General features: G+C 38.3%; 1 protein-coding gene across 4 annotated transcripts in view; it reads right to left on the reverse strand.

The window, feature by feature from the left end:
• FRYL (FRY like transcription coactivator) overlaps positions 1 to 22175 on the reverse strand; it is a 221575-nt gene that overhangs the window by 109431 nt on the left and 89969 nt on the right. For all 4 annotated transcript variants that reach the window (XM_059383630.1, XM_059383621.1, XM_059383604.1 and 1 more), the window contains 7 exons: positions 20475 to 20528; positions 17084 to 17223; positions 16045 to 16141; positions 5692 to 5771; positions 5161 to 5241; positions 2178 to 2346; positions 1797 to 1889 (listed from right to left, as the gene is read on the reverse strand). In XM_059383630.1, coding sequence (XP_059239613.1) covers positions 1797 to 1889; positions 2178 to 2346; positions 5161 to 5241; positions 5692 to 5771; positions 16045 to 16141; positions 17084 to 17223; positions 20475 to 20528 — 714 coding nt within the window. The remainder of the gene's footprint in view (positions 1 to 1796; positions 1890 to 2177; positions 2347 to 5160; positions 5242 to 5691; positions 5772 to 16044; positions 16142 to 17083; positions 17224 to 20474; positions 20529 to 22175) is intronic.

The following is a 22175-nucleotide window of genomic DNA, read 5'->3' on the forward strand; positions in this document are numbered from 1 at the left end:
ACACTGGGCTCCCTGCTCAGCGAGGAGCCTGCTTCCCCATCTCTCTCTGCCTGCCTCTCTGCCTACTTGTGATCTCTCACTCTCTGTCAAATAAATAAATTAAAAAAAAAAAAGCCTCCAACTCTTGGTTTCAGGTCAGGTCATGATCTCGCGAGTTGTGGGATGGAGCCCTGATTTGGGCTTTCTGCTCGTGCGTCACTACAATGGCTAAAACTAAAACAACTGACTAAAACAAGGGGTGGTGAGGATGTGAAGGAACTAGAACTCTCTCACACCTCCTTGGAATGCAAAATGTGTAACAATTTTGGAACATGGTTTGACGATTTCTTTAATAACCAAACATACACCTATCATTCGATCCACCAATTCCACTCCTAGACATTTCCCCCAAAATAAATTTTAAAAAATTTGTTTTCCTCATACACAGAGTTGTGCATAAATATTGACAGCAGCTTTATCTGTAACAGCCAAACACCGGAAACAACCCAATGTTTAAAAACAGGTAAACACATAACCTACTCAAAAAAGGAAAACCCACTGATATATTCCACAACACAGCTGGAACTCAAATTACTCAGAGTAAAAAGCTTTGTTCTGTAAAACTCCATTGATATAAAATTCTTAGAAAACCAATGTAGAGGGATAGAACATCCAAAGTTGCACTCACCAAGGTGGGGTGAGTGGGAGGGTTAATTAAAAAAAAAAAAAAAAACGGAAACTTTTAGGGTGTGATAGATATGTACATTATCTTTGGGGGGGTATTGCAGAGGGAGAGAGAGAGTCTTAAGCAGGCTCCATACCCAGTACAGGGCCTGACATGGGGCTCGATCTCAGAATGCTGAGATCATGACCTGAGTCGAAATCAAGGGTGAGAGCCTTTACCAACTGAGCTACCGAGGAGCTCCAAATATGTACATTATCTTGATTGTGGTGATGGTTTCAGTGGTGCATCCAGATGTCAAGCCATATACTCTAAGTATGCATAGTTATTGTATATCAATTTGACCTCATGTTTAAAAATGAAATAATGACATACATGAAAAGAATATGTACACAGCATGTGCAGTATACTGAAAGTGAGTAGCATATAACATATACAGAACAACTAATTTGGGTTAGAGAAAAAAAGAAACCCATGGGAAATAAAAATCCTGGCATCTAAGTATTATAAAATCCCTTAATTCTACTTATAGCATGCTGTTACTAGTCATTGCAAAAATTATTTTCAAAAAACACACTCCTTTTACACCAAGAAAGGCTTTTATAAATCTGCTTCCTAGATGTTAATGCAATCATATTTATAATAATCCTATCTTCTAAGTAATTTAGCATATATAGTTCAACAAGTATGATGAATGTCAACAGCAACTACAGAACAGAATGTTTACAATCGAGAAAGTCCTGCAAATTCCAAGGTACACGTTACAGTACTTTGAACATGGAGTATCTTCAGAGGCTACTAAAATGGCCACCACATTTTAGAAGCAAAACCATGAGTAAATGCATTGAGCAACTTCGGGCAGCCATGACAGAGAGGCATAACCTAGAGGCTACGTTGCAGATACTCTGCCCTCCTAACAGTCTCTGAATCCTAAGGGCCTGGGCCCATTTTTTAATTAAAAGACGAATCAGTGCTCTACTGACATTTGGCAAGTAACCACTTTTCCCGTATCCACATTACATTCCAAGTTTCCACTTATTAGTCTACAAAATTACCAGAAGAATATTTCATGTGGCAACTTCTTCAGTGAAAAGGTACTTTTTAACATATAATATAAAAATTAAAACATACTTACAGCAGCTACAGGGATAAGAATCTCCACAAATAAACCAGCAAGTGCATGTTTTATATCTTTATCTTTTACTTCTAAGAAATACTGAGCACATTCCTTGAGGGGAAAAGAGGTATATATTAGGTTCACAAAAGAGGAAGACTTAAGAATTTTTAGGATCATGATAATTTTCTAAGTACTGTCATTTTACCGAAAAGTTAAGGTCAAGACACGCTCAAATTAAAGAAGTTAATTCGAACTCGTGACCAGTTTAACACTTGTGGTTAGGAATTAATAGTGATGTCATTAATTTCTATACATTTTGTTTCTTTTAAAAAGTCCTAAAGAGCAAGAATAACCACTATGAGGCTAATTCTGATCCCTGCAATGGAGAAGACTTATCACCTGCATGAACTGAAAGGATGCTTCAAAATCTTCTACAGGATACATTTTTACTCGAAAAAATTTCATTCCCATTATTAAGCTGATGATGCTTTGTACCACGTGTGGACTCTGCTCCTTTTGCCGTAGCTCTTTCAACTCTGTCACAAACTTCTTCCTCACAGCCTGAAACCTGCAATATATATGAATATACAATAGGATATGAACTTAAAACACTAGAGTCCCACACGATTTTCAACATGGGAATCTAAAGATATTATACCTAGACATCATCTCTTTTCTTGGCCTTCCTCAAAATTATCAGAGAAGCATAGAGAAAAACATAGTTATTTGTCATTCCAAATCTACTGTTCATTTATTGCAAAATTAAATGTTCTGTAAGTAGATAAAATAAGATTTCGGGGCAACCGAGTGGCTCAGTGGGTTAAAGCCTCTGCCTTCGGCTCAGGTCATGATCCCAGGGTCCTGGGATGGAGCCCCGCATTGGGCTCTCTGCTCAGCAGGGAGCCTGCTTCCTCCTCCTCTCTCTCTCTCTGTGCCTGCCTCTCTGCCTACTTGTGATCTCTGCCTGTCAAATAAAAAAATAAAATCTTAAAAAAAAGTTAAGATTTTTTATTCCTATCATAGCATCCGTACAGCTCCATTACCGTTTGATAATAATCATAATAAAAACAAAATCAAATAATTCACCCATAAAACGTCCCCCTATCAATCAGACAGCATCTTTAATGTTTAAGGCTCCTTTTTATAAAGTCTGTAATTTGAGGTATATGGAGAACAGAGTAGGGACTACACAAATTTGTTCAAAGACATGAACCAAAGAATTTTAGACCACCATCACTTAAAATTAATTTCTCCTTACATTGCAGAAAAACTGAAGGAGAGGACTGGGTGGACATGGTCTCCTACAAAGTGAATAAGGGAAAGAACCGAAATGCTTTAAAATATAAGCACCATCCTGGATTCAAATGACCAAAACTATTTTCTCTGCTTACACTACAAAGAAATACCTAACAATTTAATAACCAGTAATACTTAATTTCCCCCCTCTATAGAATATGAAAGAGCTAAAGATTTTACTATTAATGTTACTTGGGGAAACCAGTTCCTGAAAGTAAAAATAACAAATGAGGCATATTTTCCAATCATCACTGACTACATAGGGGAAAAAATAGTGCATACTAATGAAATATGGATACACGATGGAAAATACAACTTATCCACCTCCATTTGAGTCTTAACAAAAAACAATATCATTTTTCATGAACGTATTCTTTTGCATCTCATAAAGAAAATATAAAGTAGATAAAACCCTTCCCATTGTAATAACACTAGAATCCAAGGGTTTTTCTTTTTTATTAAATTTCTCATAATAATTATTAGTCACTAAAATCACAGGAACCAAACATTAACAAGAAGTGGACTTGGCTTCTTAGAATTTAGAATGGTTTTCATCTGATGATTTCAGGACCAAAGACTCATTTATTTAAAGGACATCCAAGAAAATCTTCATTGATAACTTTTTACCTCACAAATTTCCCAGTAGCAACAAAGGAAATTCAAATTCCATAGTCTTCAGAGCAACCACGAGATACTAAAGACAAACTTTTTTACTGTTTATTATAATGATGGTTCAAGGCAGTTCAACGAGTATAACTCCTAATGAACACCGTTATGGAGTAATCTATTATCTCCTTTTTCTTTCTTGGTATCTCTTCTATCTATCCAAAACACTATTTGGTGCTAAAACAAATAAGATAATTCGGAGGAAGACACTGCAGTCAGAAATGGAAGTGCTCAACTAGAAAGTATTAAAAGTCATTATTGGGTGCCTGGGTGGCTCAGATGATTAAGCACCTGTCTTCGGCTCAAGTCATGATCCCAATGTCCTAAGTTCAAGTCCCACATAGGGCTCCCTGCTCACTGGGGAGCTTGCTTCTTCCTCTGCCTCCCTCTCTCTCTCTTTCATGAGTAAATAAATAAAATCTTTTTTAAAAAAGTCATTACTAGCTCTGTAGAGTTCTAAAAAAAACAAAACAAAACACTTCTAGGGGCACCTGAGTGGCTCAGTCGTTAAGCATCTGCCTTTGGCTCAGGGCATGATTTCAGGGTCCTGGGATCGAGCCCCACATTGGGCTCCCTGCTCAACGGGAAGCCTGCTTCTTCCTCTCTCACTCCCACTGCTTGTGTTCCCTCTCTCTCTGTGTCTCTCTCTGTCAAATACATAAATAAAATTAAAACAAAACAAAACAAAAACTTCTCATAGAATAGTTAAAAATAGGCAATAAGGTAATGTCCTGATTATTCCTGGTAATTTCCAATTTCCTTAATTCAGAATTTATGAATTAAATAAATTAAATTAAATAAATTTATAAATTAAATAAATCAAATAAATGAAAACAAGTTGTGAAATTAATGTATGAATGTAACTTTGAAATCCTCTAAGGACTAGAGCAGCAAAGTAATATAAGACGGAGTTCAAAATAACTATGGGGGCACCTGGGTGGCTCAGTGGGTTAAAGTCGCTGCCTTCAGCTCAGGTCATGATCTCAGGGTCCTGGGATCGAGCCCCGCATCGGGCTCTCTGCTCAGCGGAGAGCCTGCTTCCCCCCTCTCTTTGCCTGCCTCTCTGCCTGCTTGTGATCTCTGTCTGTCAAATAAATAAATAAACATCTTTACAAAACAACTACAAAAAAAAAATCTAAAACTGTATCTATTATACTAGTAAGGAAGCATTCCTTTTTTTTAAAAAAAGATTTTATTTATTTATTTGAGAGAAAGAGAGAGCGAGAACATGAGAGGGGAGAAGGTCAGGGGGAGAAGCAGACTCCCTGCAGAGCTGGGAGCTGGTTGCGGACTCCATCCCTGGACTCCAGGATCATGACCTGAGCTGAAGGCAAATGCTTAACCGACTGAGCCACCCAGGCGCCCCAAGCAAGGAAGCATTCTAAAACACAAACTGAAATCAGTGATTTATAACACTTACTTTGATTGGGCAAGAACCCCTATCACCTCTGCATATAAATCGGCGATAATATGCACATTCCCAGTGTTGGTTCCTGAATATCTACAACAACAAGAGAACAAATGTATTATCAAAGTTTTCTATAAACTCTCCCTAATAAATCTGAAAATCTCTCGTCAGGGTGTTATATAGTTTCCCCCTCCCCCCTCTAAACATTCATCGATAGGATAATAAAAACCACATGAATTTTCTTCTATCTGGATTTTACTTTGTCATGAAATTTAACCTTCTAATTCTTATAAATCCAATCAATAGTTTTAAGAATTTTTTAAATAAAATCTTTCCTATGGGGACGCAGCCTAAAAACAAAACAAAACACCTTTCTTGTCAGCATTTGGTGTGGATTCAAAAAAGAAGGAGGGAAGGAAGGAAGGGAAGGAAAATGCTTTGAACTCTAAAAACAAATGATCAATGAGAGTTTGAATTATACTTAAACGGTCCAAACGTGGCCTGCAGAGAAAAGCATCGATCCCAAGCTAGCATTTTACTTACCCTTCCTTATGTTTAAAGTGCTTGAAAGCTAAGTTTAGAACTTCGTGAACTAAGGGATCGGGTACAGGATGAACAGGAATCTGGAACAAAACAAATTGTCAAGTCGGCAAGAGCTAAGTGGGTTACAAATCTTTTCTGAGTGTTCTCTACATTTCAACTAATTAAATCAATAACCAGTTTTCATTTCCACGATAGGATCTATTACTAATTAGTCAATCTTCCCCTTTTCTAAGGATGTTATTATTTTCCCTGAGAATTCAGTTACCCATCTAATTTAATAAGCTCTAAGTTTAAGAATGTTAGCTTCATAATCAAAATTCCTTGAACTACAGCCCATAAAGGGGAACAAGGAGACATGATTGCTGATGTGACTGTAATTATCACTGCCCAGAAATTACGAAGACACCCACATGTACCTCTTTGCAACACGTACAGAAAAGCGACCTCTAGCTGAGCCAGCCACACATTCCATTAGTCTGATTTTCTAGCATAAACAGCAGCCACAACAACACCAACTTTCTCAACAACTGAAAACTATGTATGGCCTTAGTCGTATTAGAAATTTGTCATTTAAATATCTTTGTTTTGCTTGGTTCTTTAAAAGTTATATGCTAACTTCCTAAGACATAACCAAAATATTTAAACCAGGAAGTAAAATCCCAGCCTCATCCCCCTTTTATCATCTCTACTAATAGCCTGGTGTATATCCTTTCAGTTTCTTTCCTACACACACCCATACAGACAAACCTTAGGTTTCTTAACAAAATGATGCATCTTTCCACGTCAGTACTTAGAGTTCCTCCTTTCTTCTCAATGGCTATATACTACTCAGTGTACTGTAATTCATTTAATGAGCTTTCTATTGCTGAACCTTTCATTCTGATTTTCAATAATCAATATACATAATGTTATACAATAAACATCCTGTACATTTAATGTTAAATGCTTGTGTAATTCTATGGGAAAGAGCCCAAAAGGAGGAACAGATAGATCAAAGATTACACAAGTCACCACTGATATATATTCAAGTTCTATACATGTGTGGGTCTGTTTTTGAACTCACTGTTCTATCAGTTTTTATATGTTGGTACTAAAATCATAGAGTCTTCATTATTAGACTTTATGAATAAGTTCTGATGTCTGGTACTGAAAGTCCCCCTTATTTTTCTTCAGAGAAAGCTTAGCCCTTTTTGGCCCACTGTTCCTCCATATTCAACTTAGAGTAACCCTTCAAAGTTACAGAAAAACTGTCGGGATTTTTATTGGAGTTGCAGTCAATCCACAGATCAATTTGGGGCTAACTGTATTCTTCTACATCCACATGGAATGTCTCTTCACTTCTTTAAAGGTTTTTAGCAAGGCTTTATAATTTTCTGTTTTTGTCCTTGGGTGGGCTTTTTCCTAATAAGTATGAAGAGATGCTTGATTTAATTAGTAATAAGGAGAATGAACATACACAAGGTATCATTTTACACCCACTCAGTGGGGAAAAGTCGGACAATACCAAACAGTAGAGATAACATCAATAAATGAGGTTTCACAGACATTGCTGGTGTTAAGTTCAAATCAATATTTTATGCAGCCCACAATCTAGTGAAGCTGATCAAAGTATGCCACCGCAAAACACGGCACTTTGGCACGAGAATTATTTTGAGCTGAAGCCGACTGCGCTTTCCAGGTGCAGGAAAAGCTCTCCAGCCTCCTCCTTTCTGCCTAAAAGCAGTCTCCCCTCCTCTTTCCCATAACAAGAAAACAACCCTTATCATCAGAAACATGAGATAGGACTGCCCAAACTTACTAAACAGCCCTTACCTTCCATGAGATCCCCCACATATCTTCCTTCCCCCAATTTACCACCCCTAGAAGCCCAGACACTTTTCCTTTGTTTTGTCACTCACAATGTGTTGCTCTTTGTTAAATTTTAGGGTCTAACCGTTCTTTATGTCTTTAACTTCTTTCCCATGAAGCCCTCAATATGCGTTGGTAATACACCTTTCCTCCTATTCATGTGATGGTTGTCAATTTAATTTGCACGGCTCCAGGAATGAACTTAAGAGGGTGGAGCTCCACTACAATTAGCAATTATAGGCCTAAGAAAACCTAAGAAAGTATGTATAGCTGCACACTTCACAGATTAATCCTAGCAACATAATGTTGAGTGAAAAAGTAAGTCCCAGAGGACAACATATAGTATGATACGTTCTTCAAGAAAATCAGAAGACAAGGAAAACTTACTCTTCAAACATATATGAAAAATCTTTAAAAGAGAATAATTAACATAAAGGGTAGCCAGGGATTGAACTAGAAGAGATTCATATTATTAGGCTTAAGCTATAGGTATTTGGGGCCCACAGGTAACCATTATATTGTAAACAAATATAGAGGCAGCCACACAGAGACCAATGATAACAGCATATCTTGAACCAAGATCAGGATTTCTCCCATTCTGTGGCCCTGAAGTCCAATTAAAGCAAAACAAAACAAAACACACAGGAATTCCACACTTGCTTAAAAAAATTTAACTATATATATTAGAGAAAAATTCATCAATAGGATAAAATCATAATAGAGATTTTAATTTATCAAGAAAGCCACAAACTAGCCTGAGGTAAAGAACAGCAGGGAACACTAATTATTCAGAGAGGGTCAGACAATGTTTCATGAGGGTTTGATAAAGGAGAATTTTAATTTAAAGTAAAGATAATTTTTTTAAAAGATTTTATTTATTTATTTGACAGAGATCACAAGTAGGCAGAGAGACAGGCAGAGAGAGAGGAGGAAGCAGGCTCCCTGCTGAGCAGAGAGCCGGATGAGGGGCTCGATCCCAGGACCCTGAGATCATGACCTGAACTGAAGGCAGAGACTTTAACCCACTAAGCCACCCAGTCACTCCAGGATAACTTATTTTTTACAAAGGTAAATCAGGAGTCTATCAGGAGGGAGCTGAATTTAGTCCTGAATAATGACTGGGAGCTAGTTCCAACCTAGTAAATAGGAGAGAGGCATTAGAAACAGTAACCATGATTACCCTGTAATGAGGGACAAGAGATACAAGAAATCCAGTCAGTAACTATTCATTGCCATTTATTTAGCTCAGTGAGAATACTGGCGCTATTTTTAAAGTGCTGTCCAAGCGGAGGGAGGCATGCAGCTATGAAAGGCTGGAAAGGCTCATGGTGAACTTTTAACTCCAGGACGGAAGGCTATAGCTTTATCTTGGCTAAGCAGATTGATAATTTGTTGTTGACCGAAGAGAATCAGAGAGAGCATATGTCTCAGATTTCCTAGAAACTGGGACCATCCTAAAGGCCTGTACCTGGAATCCAGTTCGAAGAAAATGTGCTCCATCGCAAAATCAAATAGGGTTCAGTGAGGAAGCAGCTGAAATCCAAACTCTACCTGTCTTAGCTCTCAATGAACCTTTAAAAGTAGTAGCCTGATGACAGAGCAAAGATGTTTATGCATCTGTTTGTAGAAGCTGAGATTTGAAAATCCCATGTTAATAAATTGCACAGAAACTGAATTTATTCTACAGAATTCAGACTCTACAAGAATAATCTTAATCTTCGTCCCACACTGGAAAATGAAATTTTATTTTTTTTTTAAGAGTTTATTTATTTATTTGACAGAGAGAGATCACAAGTAGACAGAGAGGCAGGCAGAGAGGGAGGAAGGGAAGCAAGCTCCCCACTGAGCAGGGAGCCCGATGCGGGACTCGATCCCAAGACCCTGAGATCATGACCTGAGCCGAAGGCAGCAGCTTAACCCACTGAGCCACCCAGGCGCCCCCTGGAAGATGAAATTTTAAAGCCAGAATTTCTTTAGCAATTAGAAATACTTAACTAGGAATTTTATGATTGACTATATAAATTATAAGAAATGTTTCAGGTGCACCTGGGTGGCTCAGTCAGTTAAGCATCTGCTTCTGGCTGAGGTCATGATCCCAGGGTCCCAGGATCGAGCCCCGCGTCAGGCTCCCTGCTCAGCACGGAGTCTGCTTCTCCCTCTCCCCCTGGCTCCTTCTCTCTCTCTCTTAAATAAATAAGCAAAATCATAAAGCAAACAAACAACAACAACAAGAAAACAACTTTTCCAGGGACACCCGGTTGGCTCAGTCGGTTAAGTGTCTGCTTTCAGCTCAGGTCATGACCCCAGGGTTCTGGGATCAAGTCCCACACTGGGCTCCCTGCTCTTTGGAGAACCTGCTTCTCCCTCTGCCTGCCTCTCTCCCTGCTTGTGTGCTCTCTCTCTTTCTGACAAATAAATAAAATCTTAAAAAAAAATTTTTAAAAAGCTTTTCAATCTTTCATAGGCAGACACTTCCTTATAGAATTGTAACAATCATGTTTGTTGATATAGGAATTTCAGAATAGTATCTGATCAATCAAGTAGATGCATTACAATCTTTTACTCGGTACCCCGAATACCTCTTTTTAGGATGATACTATTCTCTTATATTAAGAAGAAACCCAAAATAGTATTCCCCAAGTGTTCCTTTTATACACACCAAGCTGATAAATTTATTGTAAATAAACTATAATCAAATGTTTATATAATAAATAAAAACATTTTCTTTACTACCATGATAAAAGTATAGAAAGGCTATGGATTTTGGCTTAGTTTAATCAAGACTTTTGACTAGTTATATAACCTTGAGCAAGTTTCCACTTTCCCACCTATAAAACATAGACAACAGACTGGAACCCTATAATCACTGGTCCTGAGAGAATGAAAAATCGAGCATAATACAATTGGACATTGATTCTTGTCCTCTCCCCTTTTTCTTTTTCTAAAAGGGACTAGGCAAAAACTCTTACCTCCTGAGAACGCAGGCCACACAAAGGGGCTAGAATATAAGGATGGAGATACTGAAGGGAAAGCCTGGTAGGGAAAAGGAAAGCAGGGCCCATTCAAGAAGCAAGAAGGCAGATGTCGTCTCCCAGCCTGATCTCCCCTCAACTGGGCCCATAAATAGGCCCTAAGGTAACAGAAACAGTTACTTACTATCACCCAGGCTGCTGTCCCGAGCACTGGGTCAGCCCTGGGGCTACCCACTGACGGTTAAAACGGAGCAGACACCTACCACCAGTGGATAACAAAACCAGTCAGGAAGAGGCTGTACCTGGATCAAGCATTTTGACTTCTAGAACCTATTCCACAATTCATGGCGCTAATCATACAGGCTGGGCCCCAGACATCTCATTAACCTTGCAATAATGCAACACTGCATTTTATGTGATTTAATTTTTATACTCCATGTACTGCTCTGTGCTGTGGTTTTACCATATGGATTTCCTCACAGGGATGTTCAGTGTGCTCGAGGCCAGAGATATGAAATACAGGTTAACTTAAACCTGCAATTTCTCCTAAACTGTCTTATTTGGTCCAGTGATGTCTGATGTCTAACAATGACAGCTAGGGACACTGCTGAGTCATGCTGTACACTCTAAGTTATTTCCCTCCTGTGGCCACCATCAACACCTGGTGTGTGTCTGTGTGTCAGGCATTAGATAGGCATTTTTATAAATATTACTTGTAACACTTAGTCTTACAAGGTAGATACTGGTTCCCTATTTTACAGATAAGGGAACTAAAGTTCAGAAGCTGATGTGTACTTCTCTAGAAAATACTGCACGCCCAGTTTCTGCCATATAAAAATGCATTTGATAAAGGCAAAAGAGATCAAAGCTTTCAATTTTATCATATTGTAGCCAGAAATAGAAGTGAAAGAAGAAATAGGTTTTACCTAATTTTAAGAACGAACAAGATCAGGAAGCATAGACATTCTCAAAATCCCTATTTCTTCCCTTATTTTCAAGAATAATAATAACAGTAATAATAATAAAAACATTCTCAAATTGTTTTTTTTTTTAAGATTTTATTTATTAATTTGACAGAGAGAAATCACAAGTAGATGGAGAGGCAGCCAGAGAGAGAGAGAGATAGGGAAGCAGGCTCCCTGCTGAGCAGAGAGCCTGATGCGGGACTCGATCCCAGGACCCTGAGATCATGACCTGAGCCGAAGGCAGCGGCTTAACCCACTGAGCCATGCAGGCGCCCCTCAAATTGAATTTCAAAAAAAAAAAAAGGCAACAGCAGTGGGGTGCAGGAGGCAGAACCTCTTTTCCGCTTACAGAGGAAGAAGTCTACTTGCATGGAGTAATACTCCCACCTATACTGTCAAGACTTCTTTAGGCCTTGTCATTTGTGATTTCAAAAGCAGCACTAATTCTTCTTCAACATTCCATTAGGATATATATCTGGCAGAATCTTAACACCCAGGGGCGCCTGGCTGGCTCATCAGAGGAAGCATGGGACTCTGGACCTCAGGGTCATGCATTCCAGCCCCCACGTTGCATACAAAGATTGGTTACAAAACTTTAAAAAACTTAAAAAAAAAAAAAAAAAGATTACCCGAGTTTTATTCCAAGGCCCTTCCCAGCACCACCTCCCAAACCTTAATGCTTTTATCACATCATGAAAGTGAAAAACAACAAAATCAGGTTATGATAGGGACACTGCAGAGTCAATGAGGCTCATTCATTCCCTAAATGACCAGCTTTCAGTGCCAAGGGGAAGGAATGCATTTAACCTCAGAAAAATCACAAATAACCGCACAGCCTTCAGGGAACTCATCCACATCAAAAATGCACATGTGAAATCTGAACATAGTAAGGATGTATTCTACCTTCTAATACTTTGCAACAGCACGAATAAAACTAAGCCGAGAGCTGGAGATGGTTTACAAACCAAGTTTCCCAATCTTGTTTATTTCAATGAGTAAATGTCTGACTAAAATTTCATATGGAAAGAAAATTGCTTCAAACTTTCTAAATGTTGATGTTGCCGTTTAGACATGCTTTTACTATGAATTTGAAAGCCTTTGGTATTGACATGTTAAAATTTGTAGTTGGCCATGAGCCCAAGATTATGTTTGACTTTCTTGAAAAAATAAAATTAGGTCCTCTATCATCTTGAATTAATTTTGTTCCCATAGTGAATCATACTCATTTCATCATATTTACACTAACTCAATTCTTTCTCTAATTTATGATTAAAACTTTAATTTTCCTAGATGCTGCCTATTTCACCTAATTTTGTATCACTGATTTTACCAATATTCTTATTATTAATGGCAGAAAACTTGGAATAAAAAAGTGAACTAACTTTATAATCATCAGCAAGTCACTAAATTAAGAACAAGATGTTTCTTCATCTGCAAAATGAAGATAACAGATATACTGACAGAGCCCTTTCCATGTCCCAGGCATTACTGTTTTTAATGTTCACGCTTCTACAAAAATGATATTATCATCCCTCTTTTACAGAGAGGGAAAAAGGCAGTGAATAATAACTCATCCAAGTTACGCAGCAAAAAAATGACAGCTGGAATGAAAACACTTGTCCTGGCTGTTTCCTAGTTTTATTACAATGACCAGCTGATACAAAGGATATAGAGCCTTTACGCATCATGAAGAGTTCTAAACACGCATGAAGACACAACAGATTATTCAAGAAACAAAAAATGTATAATATAGGATGTCAAGGACTAACCCGTAAAGAATATTTACTCCTCTTTATGACTGGCCCAACCAAGTATCAATACTTCAGTCTCCTGCGACCCTCTGTCTCATCAAAATAAAACTGAGTCACGTTTTAATATGTGTCTCTTAAGGGGGCAAAAGTAAAAGTCCTATTAAAGATATATGACACTGATTAGTCTCCAGATCTATTAAACCCTACATCACTTTGACACGGTAGAAAATTGGGTTAGTTCATCATGATACTTCAGAAAGTTCTATTGATTTTTACTTCATTTTCTCTGGTTTTATTAGTTTTGAAGAAGCTTAAAAAGACTTCCCTTTTACTGGGGAAAAGAAAAAAAAACCTATGCATGATTTTTAATAAATAAAGTATCTCACTGTTCTTTGTGACAGATTTTATTCTTTCATGGGTGCATCTGAGTGAAAGTATGAGGATAATGGTAAAAGAGAGAAAACAGTAGAAAGGCTGCTATAGATTGGAACAATATGGTGGCAGAACCAAAAAACAGAGATTAGCTATTAAAGCTGTTGTAGGAACACCTGGGTGGCTGCCTTTGACTCAGGTCATGATCCCAGGGTCCTGGGGATCCAGTCCCACATTGGGCTCCCTGCTCAGCAGGGAGCCTATTATCTTGTTTGCCTGCTACATCCCTGCTTGTGTTTGCTCTCTCTCGAAATCTCTGACAAATAAATAAATAAAATCTTTAAAAAAAAAAAAAAAGGAGCTATTTCTTTTTTCCCCACACTTTGAGTCCATGCACACCACGGATCTGAAGGGACTTTGTGGAATGGACTTTAAAAAATGGGCCCAATGAAAGTTTATGAATCCTATGGTCTTCTCCACCAGAAGAGCTATCTGCATTATTTTTTTTTTTAATCTTTTTTTTTAAGAGTATTTTTTTTTTTAAAGATTTTATTTATTTATTTGACAGAGAGAGATCACAAGTAGGCAGAGAGGCAGGCAGAGAGAGAGGAGGAAGCAGGCTCCCTGCTGAGCAGAGAGCCCGATGTGGGACTCGATCCCAGGACCCTGAGATCATGACCTGAGCCAAAGGCAGCGGCCCAACCCACTGAGCCATCCAGGTGCCCCTATCTGCATTATTTTTCAAGAGGAGGAGGAAGGAAGGAGGATGAAGACCAAGAGAATGGGGAAGGGGAGAGGGCGGGTGAGAGCAGGGGGAACAGGAGAGAGAAAACTTACATAGGGTTATCTGTGCATAGAAGCTCTGAACCTGCTATGAAGGGCAACTTTCAGAGGAGACGCTGATTGGCAAGCGAATGAATGCCTCGGGAAACAAAGGAGAAAAGGTACCATGGAGCCAGATCAGAGATGGGCCTGAATGTCTAGGGGAATTTACAATTTCTCCTGCTCAAAGAAGAAACCCTGGATTATTTAACTAGGCAATGCAAAATGTTGGTTACCCAATCACTCACATGACCTACATCAGCACACAGGAGATGCTAGAGGTCAACCACAATGAGTCCTAGGCAAAGTCCAGTCATGGTCAATGGCCGCTCTGGTCCTAAGCTCTTCTACCCCAAATTACGCTGGCCTCAGGCTCTTAGGATCCCAGCGAAACTGAGATCACAGAAAGCAAACCTGGTTTATTAGCACAACTCCCACAGCAAATTTCTTTCCTACACCTACAGAAAGAACTTTAAGAAACGTACAAATTAATTAAAATGGTTTTCACCCCTGATTAATGTACTTATCTGCTTTTCATATTTCAAATTTTTATTTGTGAATTTCAGTTATTCAGATTTCAATGATTTTTCACATACATTATAAAAACAAAGGCAAAGTGTAAAAAAACAGTAACTCAAATAATTTTATATTGCTTCCATCAAAAAAAATTGGCTGTTGATTAACTTCTATATCTAACATTTACTGTTTGCTTTCATAGTATATATTCTATTTCATTTTGTATAACAACAACAAAATCCTTTTCCAAATAGGTCATATGCAAAATGTGATTTTTTTTTTTCTTTTAGGTTTCCTAACCTTTCCAAACATTACAAGGTACATGGCTGGAAATATATGGCTTGACGTTGAGTGATATAGAGCTTTTTAAAGACTACAAACAAACAAAAAATACTTTCACACATTTGAACAAAGTAGTTGATTTTAGTAAATAAAAAGACAAAAACTGACCAAAAAAAAAAAAAAAAAAACCCCACTTTCAAAATCAGTACAAGGACTTAGATGTATTTAAAGGTATACCTGTACTGACTTTGAGTAGTACAAATACACAGGATACCGGACATCAGATGTCACATTCACAAGCACAGCGTGAACACAATATCAGCATCCTAACAGACACTGAATAGACATGAAACATTTATTATCCTGAGGGGTTTTCACTTGTCCAAAAAGCACTGCACATGACAATTTGGTGTTCCCCAGGTCAACACGTCCCTATCCCTTAACTGTAACTGTATGATGATTACACATTGGAACACAGGCTTGATCACTTTGGAAGAGAAATTCTTTGAAACTGGACTGAAGTTGATGGATGACAGGTAGACTGTATTCACAGCCAAAAGCCTGTATGTAACCCCATTTCTATTCATCTCAATTTTGCTAACAAGATCTTCTATCTTAAATGGCATTTTGCAAAGGTAAAAAGAATAGGAAGTGATAGGTATGGGCCACGAAAGCCCCGGGCAACGGAAAGATGTGTAATTATATTGTAGAAATCTACTTAACGTGGGCCAGAATTTTAGACGTAACACCCTAGTTAAGGTAAAGGAAACGTGAAGGCAAAATAAGAATAAGGAACACAAACTCTGCAGAAAGAAAGCTTCTTACCTGCTTTAGAACTTCAACTAAAACTAAACAAAAAATGAAATCTACTGCTAAGTCTCTCCTTTCAAGAAGATAGTCTCTTTCACGTTGCTGTTCATCCCTGCAACAAGAATCCCAAATTAGGATTGCATTTAAGACCATACATTTTAAAATAGCTATTGGTTAACAGTTTGGTTATTTACTGAGCTCCTCGTATGTACGGTGTCCTACAGCAACTGACAGTTCAAGTAGTTTTTAAATTACCCAACGTCTGTACGCTCTCGTTTTCTTTCTCGTGTTGGGTATTTTGTACAGTATTGATAAACACGTCGCTACTGCATCTGTCAGAAATTAAACCCATTCTAAAGGAATCAGTTAAGGAAAATACTTCAAATTTTATTTAGAAAATCTAACATTACTCCATATTTGATTAGTATTTTTTTTTTTAAATTAAGAACTGAAACAAAAATAGTAACTTTTCTGATGAAAATACAGTACTGGGAAACTTTCTGCGCATCTAATGTGAAAAATCACAGGTGGCATCAACTAAAACCCAATTCCAAACTATGGATCATCTCTTGAACCCAGATGGATGTTTTATGCAAAGCCAACACCTCCCTGGCAAATTTGAAGGAGGGAAGAGAAATTCGGGGACTTGAGCAACAGGGAGTCTCGCGGTATCATAATACAGGGTGTGGCAGTCCTCCTGAATCACAACAATTGCTTCCCATCACAAGCCATATGAACTGGACCTTTTCTGAATATTTTAACTTCTTCTAGAACCATTAAAGGTCCTCACTGAACTACTGAAATGGCGCTCCTGAAATTCATTTGACTATCCCAGTGATCGGTACCATGGAGTTCCATCGACCTTAACTGGTACCTTGCCCTGATTTACACTTAAGTATGGACTATGCTTTGCTTTCACTATCATGTTCATAACAAAAGTAGTCCATGTTTTTGTTCAGAAATCAAACAATCAGTCTTTGGTTGAGAACACTAACGCCCCCTTCATTGAAAGCGTTTCAATTCTAGGTAGAAGAGTGGAAAATGAGCCCCTTACCCCTTAGACTTTGTGCTGGATCGAGGCCTGTACTCATAGGATTCGTCTTCAGTTCCATTCTGGCGTCTGTACCAGTCAAACAAGGTGCGGAGTAAGGAAGGGAGACAGTGCTCTGCTACTGAGCTCATAGAGCTTATCAACTGAAAACACAAGATGTCACCAGAAGTTAAAGCACATCAAGGTGTCATACTCCTAACTCTATTAGCCATCATTTGGAAATGACCGATATTTCTAAGATGAACAGAGTAATTAAAAAAATTTTTAAAGATTTTGTTTATTTGTTTGACAGAGATCACAAGTAAGGCAGAGAGGGCAGCAGAAAGAGGGTGGGGGGGAAGCAGGCTCCTTGGTGAGCAGAGAGCCCGATGCGGGGCTCGATCCCAGGATTCTGAGATCATTACCTGAGCAGAAGGCAAAGGCTTTAACCCACCAAGCCACCCAGGCGCTCCAATAAATGTGTTTTAAAAGAGGTTTATCCAAGTAACAAAGTGGGCTAAGCTGTCCACCTTTTTCCTGCCTCTATATAGTACTCACATGTGTAAAAACATGACCCTTAGTAACATCTCTGGATATACAGAAGGATACCTGTGAGGGAAGTAGTACGTGTAACATGAGAAAACCACACCTGCCTCCTTCCCCAGGCCAGTTCCTCCTCCATGCTCATGCGAACAAAAGGTTGGAAATAGTGCCGCTAGAATGAATGAAGAGATGAGGAACGGAGAAGACTGTGTTATGTGAGAAGTGTATGAGAGTAAACTTTGTGTCACTCTACCACAGAATGGAGAATTATAACTGCATTATTAATTTGTGACACCCACACATGAACGTATTGGAAACGCGCTGTAACAAGCTTTTAAAGCTTAGGATATGTAAGAGGATAGCATAAAGATAAACGTAGTTGGGATGAACAAATGTTCAATTCGAGGCATCCCGGAAACCATCCGAATTCTAGGTGAATGCCAGATTCATTTTACGAATGAACCCAGCGTCCCTGCAGTGGCAGTAAGAAGCACACCAGCTATCATTAGCAAGCAGTCCTTAAGGTCACTTTTCATCTGAAGTATCTCAAGCAAAAAATCGCTCTGCATAGGAATTTCCATATCTGATGCAACTCATTGCCCATAAAATTAATACTTCAAAGTATACAGTCAAACATTCTTTATTTTGTTTTTCTTAACTAAAAAAATGATGGGCTGCAGGAATATTCAAGTCTTGTTCAGGTCCAGGATTACAGAAAGTGTCAGTTAAAGAAGATAGATAGGTACCTCCAGGAATTAAACCTTTAATTTTCCTAATTCATCTAACTTCAAAATGTACTTCATCCAAGGAAATAGAAAAGAATAAAACAGTTTATTTGATTGTATAAGCTCTTCTTCTCTTTTTCATTATCTCTGCCTTCCTCTAGTCATACTTTTATTTATAATTAACCATAATTTGACAGGTAATGGTTTCTAATATAGAAAATTAAAGTAAAAACAAGGTTCTAATTTAATTTAACTAATTTTTCGTATTTGTATTTTATAAACAATAAAGATAACTCAAAGCAAATCCTTTGAATATCTAAAGAAGGAACAATAAAATACCATCTACTATTTTAAGTATATATTAAAACAGTTTCTCCCACACTTGGCTTTTTATTGTTGGGGGGGAACAAAACTGAACTATGGGGCATAACCATTTAAAGTTTTATTAATAGTTTACATTAAAAAATGGAAATAGTCCTTAAAATACTTTAATAGAATTTCAAATTTAAGATCTAAATAATCTAAATATCTTTAAAATAGTATATTAGTAACAGATAAATAAAATTAATTATTGTAATAATTAGAACCTTTTGTAGTAACACTGAGATTTGGTGAGCATAACATAAAGTGATCATAATGTTACTTTAACAGAAACTAGGCTTCCTCTCTATGATTTCTTCTTAGGTCACTAAGTGGCGTATCCTTCAGAATCCCCCAGGGATCTATTGTAAAATACAGGTGCTGGAGCCCTGCTCTTGGTAACTCTGTTCAGAACCGGGCTAGAGTCCAGAAACACAATATGCTATTAAGTCTCTACCAGGTAATTGTAGCCAGTCATCTTTATCTAGTCGATGAGATGAACATGAACATAAATTTCTGTTTCCTAGATACATAATTATGAGAAAAGTAGTACAGGAATACTAGAAACAAACAGCTAATCTGGGCTATTGGTTTTTGCAAACAATATATAATAAAATAATTCCTGAATGAATATAATTATGACAAAAATAACACTTGATCAAACATTTAATCTCAGCAAGAGGAAAGAATTAACATCCTAGGAATACTGCATTCAATTTTAAATATTAATGTTCTATTTTAAGGTTCTGATAGCCCCAAAGAGACAAAACCAAAACATTAAAAGGTAAAATATTATGGGGTGCCTGGGTGGCTCAGTAGGTTAAGTGTCTGACTCTTGATTTTGGCTCAGGTCATGATCTCAGGGCTGTGACACAGAGCTCCATATCGGGCTCCACACTGGGCATGGAGCCTGCTTAAGATTCTCTCTCTCGGGCGCCTGGGTGGCTCAGTGAGTTAAGCTGCTGCCTTCGGCTCAGGTCATGATCTCAGGGTCCTGGGATCAAGTCCCGCATCGGGCTCTCTGCTCAGCAGAGAGCCTGCTTCCTCCTCTCTCTCTCTCTGCCTGCCTCTCTGCCTACTTGTAATCTCTGTCTAATAAAATAAATAAAATCTTTAAAAAAAAAAGAAAAGATTCTCTCTCCCTCTGCCCCTTACCCACCCTTTTCTCTCCCTCTCTTAAAAAAAAAAGATAAAATATTATTATGTAAAAATTTTATGAATTGGTACACAAGATTGAGGTATGTAACTGGAAACATTTTAAGAAGATTTCAAAGGACACAGTAAAGAGATTACCAATGAAAAGTAAAAAGTTTTCAGATGCTAAATGACAGAAACTGCGGTGCCTGGGTGGCTCAGTCAATTAAGCATCTGCCTTCAGCTCAGGTCATAATCCCAGGGTTCTGGGATCAAATCCTACACCAGGCTGCCTGTTCAGAACGGGACTTCCTTCTCCCTCTCCCTCTCCTACTCCCACTGCTTACACACTCCCTCTCTATCTCTCTCTCTCTGTATCAAATAAATAAATAAAATCTTAAAATAGTAAATAAATAAATAACAGAAACCAATCAAGTTCACAGATCATTCCATGAGCTATAAAGGTCATAGTTCATAACTCCTTCCATTTGTTAAAAAACAAACTACCAATTTCAGACTGAATCTAATGTGTAATGATATAAAGGTTCACTATACAAAATAAAGCAATTTCTTAATATTGGATTTATTTGGACCAGACTGTTAGAATAAACATTTTCCTTTGGAGAAAAAATATCCCTCCAAAATTGGCATACCTGGTCAAACTGAAGATCTTCACCTCTTTGAAGAGATCTAGACAATGGCTTCTCCTATGGTTTAAAAAAAAAAAAAAAGTATGAATACAAAATATTAGAAATCTTATATATGAAAAGCAGATTCCTGAGTTGGTTTTGTTTTTGTTTTCATTTGTAATTAGATTTATTTTAAACGAAGGTAAGACTCCCTCTCTCTTTCTTTCTCTCTCTCACACACACACGCGCGCGCGCGCTCTACTAAATACACAGACTACCTTTAAAAAAAAAAAGAAAGAAATATGTGTTTGCACATGGGGAAAGAAATTGGACAGTTAGAATAACGGGAGGGTTGGGGACTCAGGATGGAAAGTTGTTACTACACAGAATTTTGTACCATTTGAAATTGCGTATCACAGAAGCAAAGGGAAAAGAGAACTACATAAAGAGCAAAGTACTGACAGTGAAACATGATACTTTCATGAGGTGACCTTTCAGTATGGTTGCTTCCTATTAATTTAATCTTCCAATTTAGTGTTGTGTCTTCCTTCAGCACACAACAGTACTGGAATTTTTTTTTTTTAACTTTCCATTTGTTCTGTTCATTTATTCGCGGAAAAAACACTATGCTCCTACTATGAGCAAGCAACATCTGTGACCCAAAGAGGGCTCAGAGGACTCACTGTGGAAAGCTTAGACCCTTTACCTTTCAACAGTGGGCCTGGGGGACGTAACTGATAGTGAACTCTACCCTCTCATCTGCATGCGCACTCTTCTTTGCTTGTATGAAGAAATGACTCAAAAGAGGTCAGTCCAGATCAGTGTCTAAAGTTAGTACAGACAGAGTGTCACGGCGGGCACCTGGGTGGCTCAGTCAGTTATGCATCCCACTCTTGATTTTGGCTCAGGTCATGATCTCAGGGTCATGAGCTCCAGCCTCACGTCAAGATTTTCTCCCCGCCCCCCGGAAGGATGGAAGGATGGATAGAAGGAAGGAAGGAAGGAAGGAAGGAAGGAAGGAAGGAAGGATGACATTGGGACATAAAGGGGCCTCCACCCAGTAGAAAACAAAGGAGTGAAGGAATGGGCTGTGATACTATGTTGCGATGGATTGAGAGGAAGAGGGAACAAAGTAAATCCTAGACAGAAATTTTGACGGACACTGGATACTGTGATGGTTAATTTTATGTTACAGGGCACCCTGTGATAGCATTTTCTGGGTTTGCCTGTGAGGATGTTTTGGGATGAGATTAACATTTGAATTGGAGAACTGAGTCAAGCAAGTAGACTGAGACTCCCTTATGTGGGTGGACTTCAGCCAACAGGCTGAAAGCCCGGGGTGAGCCAAAATTGCGACCCTTCCTGGAGTAAGATGGACTCCTCCTGCCTGACTACACTGAGCTGGAGCATCAGGCTAGCCCAGCCCTACCACTTTTCCCATATCGAACTGAAACAGGAGCTCTTCTTGTACCAGCTTTCAGGCTGGAGCTCACACCACCTGCTCTCCTGGGTTCCCCACCTGCCCACTGCAGACCTGGGGACTTCTCAGCCTCTAGGATCATGTGAGCCAATGCCTTCCAATAAGTATCTTTTTATACACACACACACACACACACACACACACACACACATGCGCACCCTATTGGTTCTGTTTCTCTGGAGAATCCTAATAAAAACATCATTTCTGATTTAATTTCCTCTTTGATCCAAAGACAGAATATGTCC

The sequence above is a fragment of the Mustela nigripes genome, chromosome 1 (genome assembly GCF_022355385.1).
Source record: "Mustela nigripes isolate SB6536 chromosome 1, MUSNIG.SB6536, whole genome shotgun sequence".
Lineage (NCBI taxonomy): Eukaryota > Metazoa > Chordata > Mammalia > Carnivora > Mustelidae > Mustela > Mustela nigripes.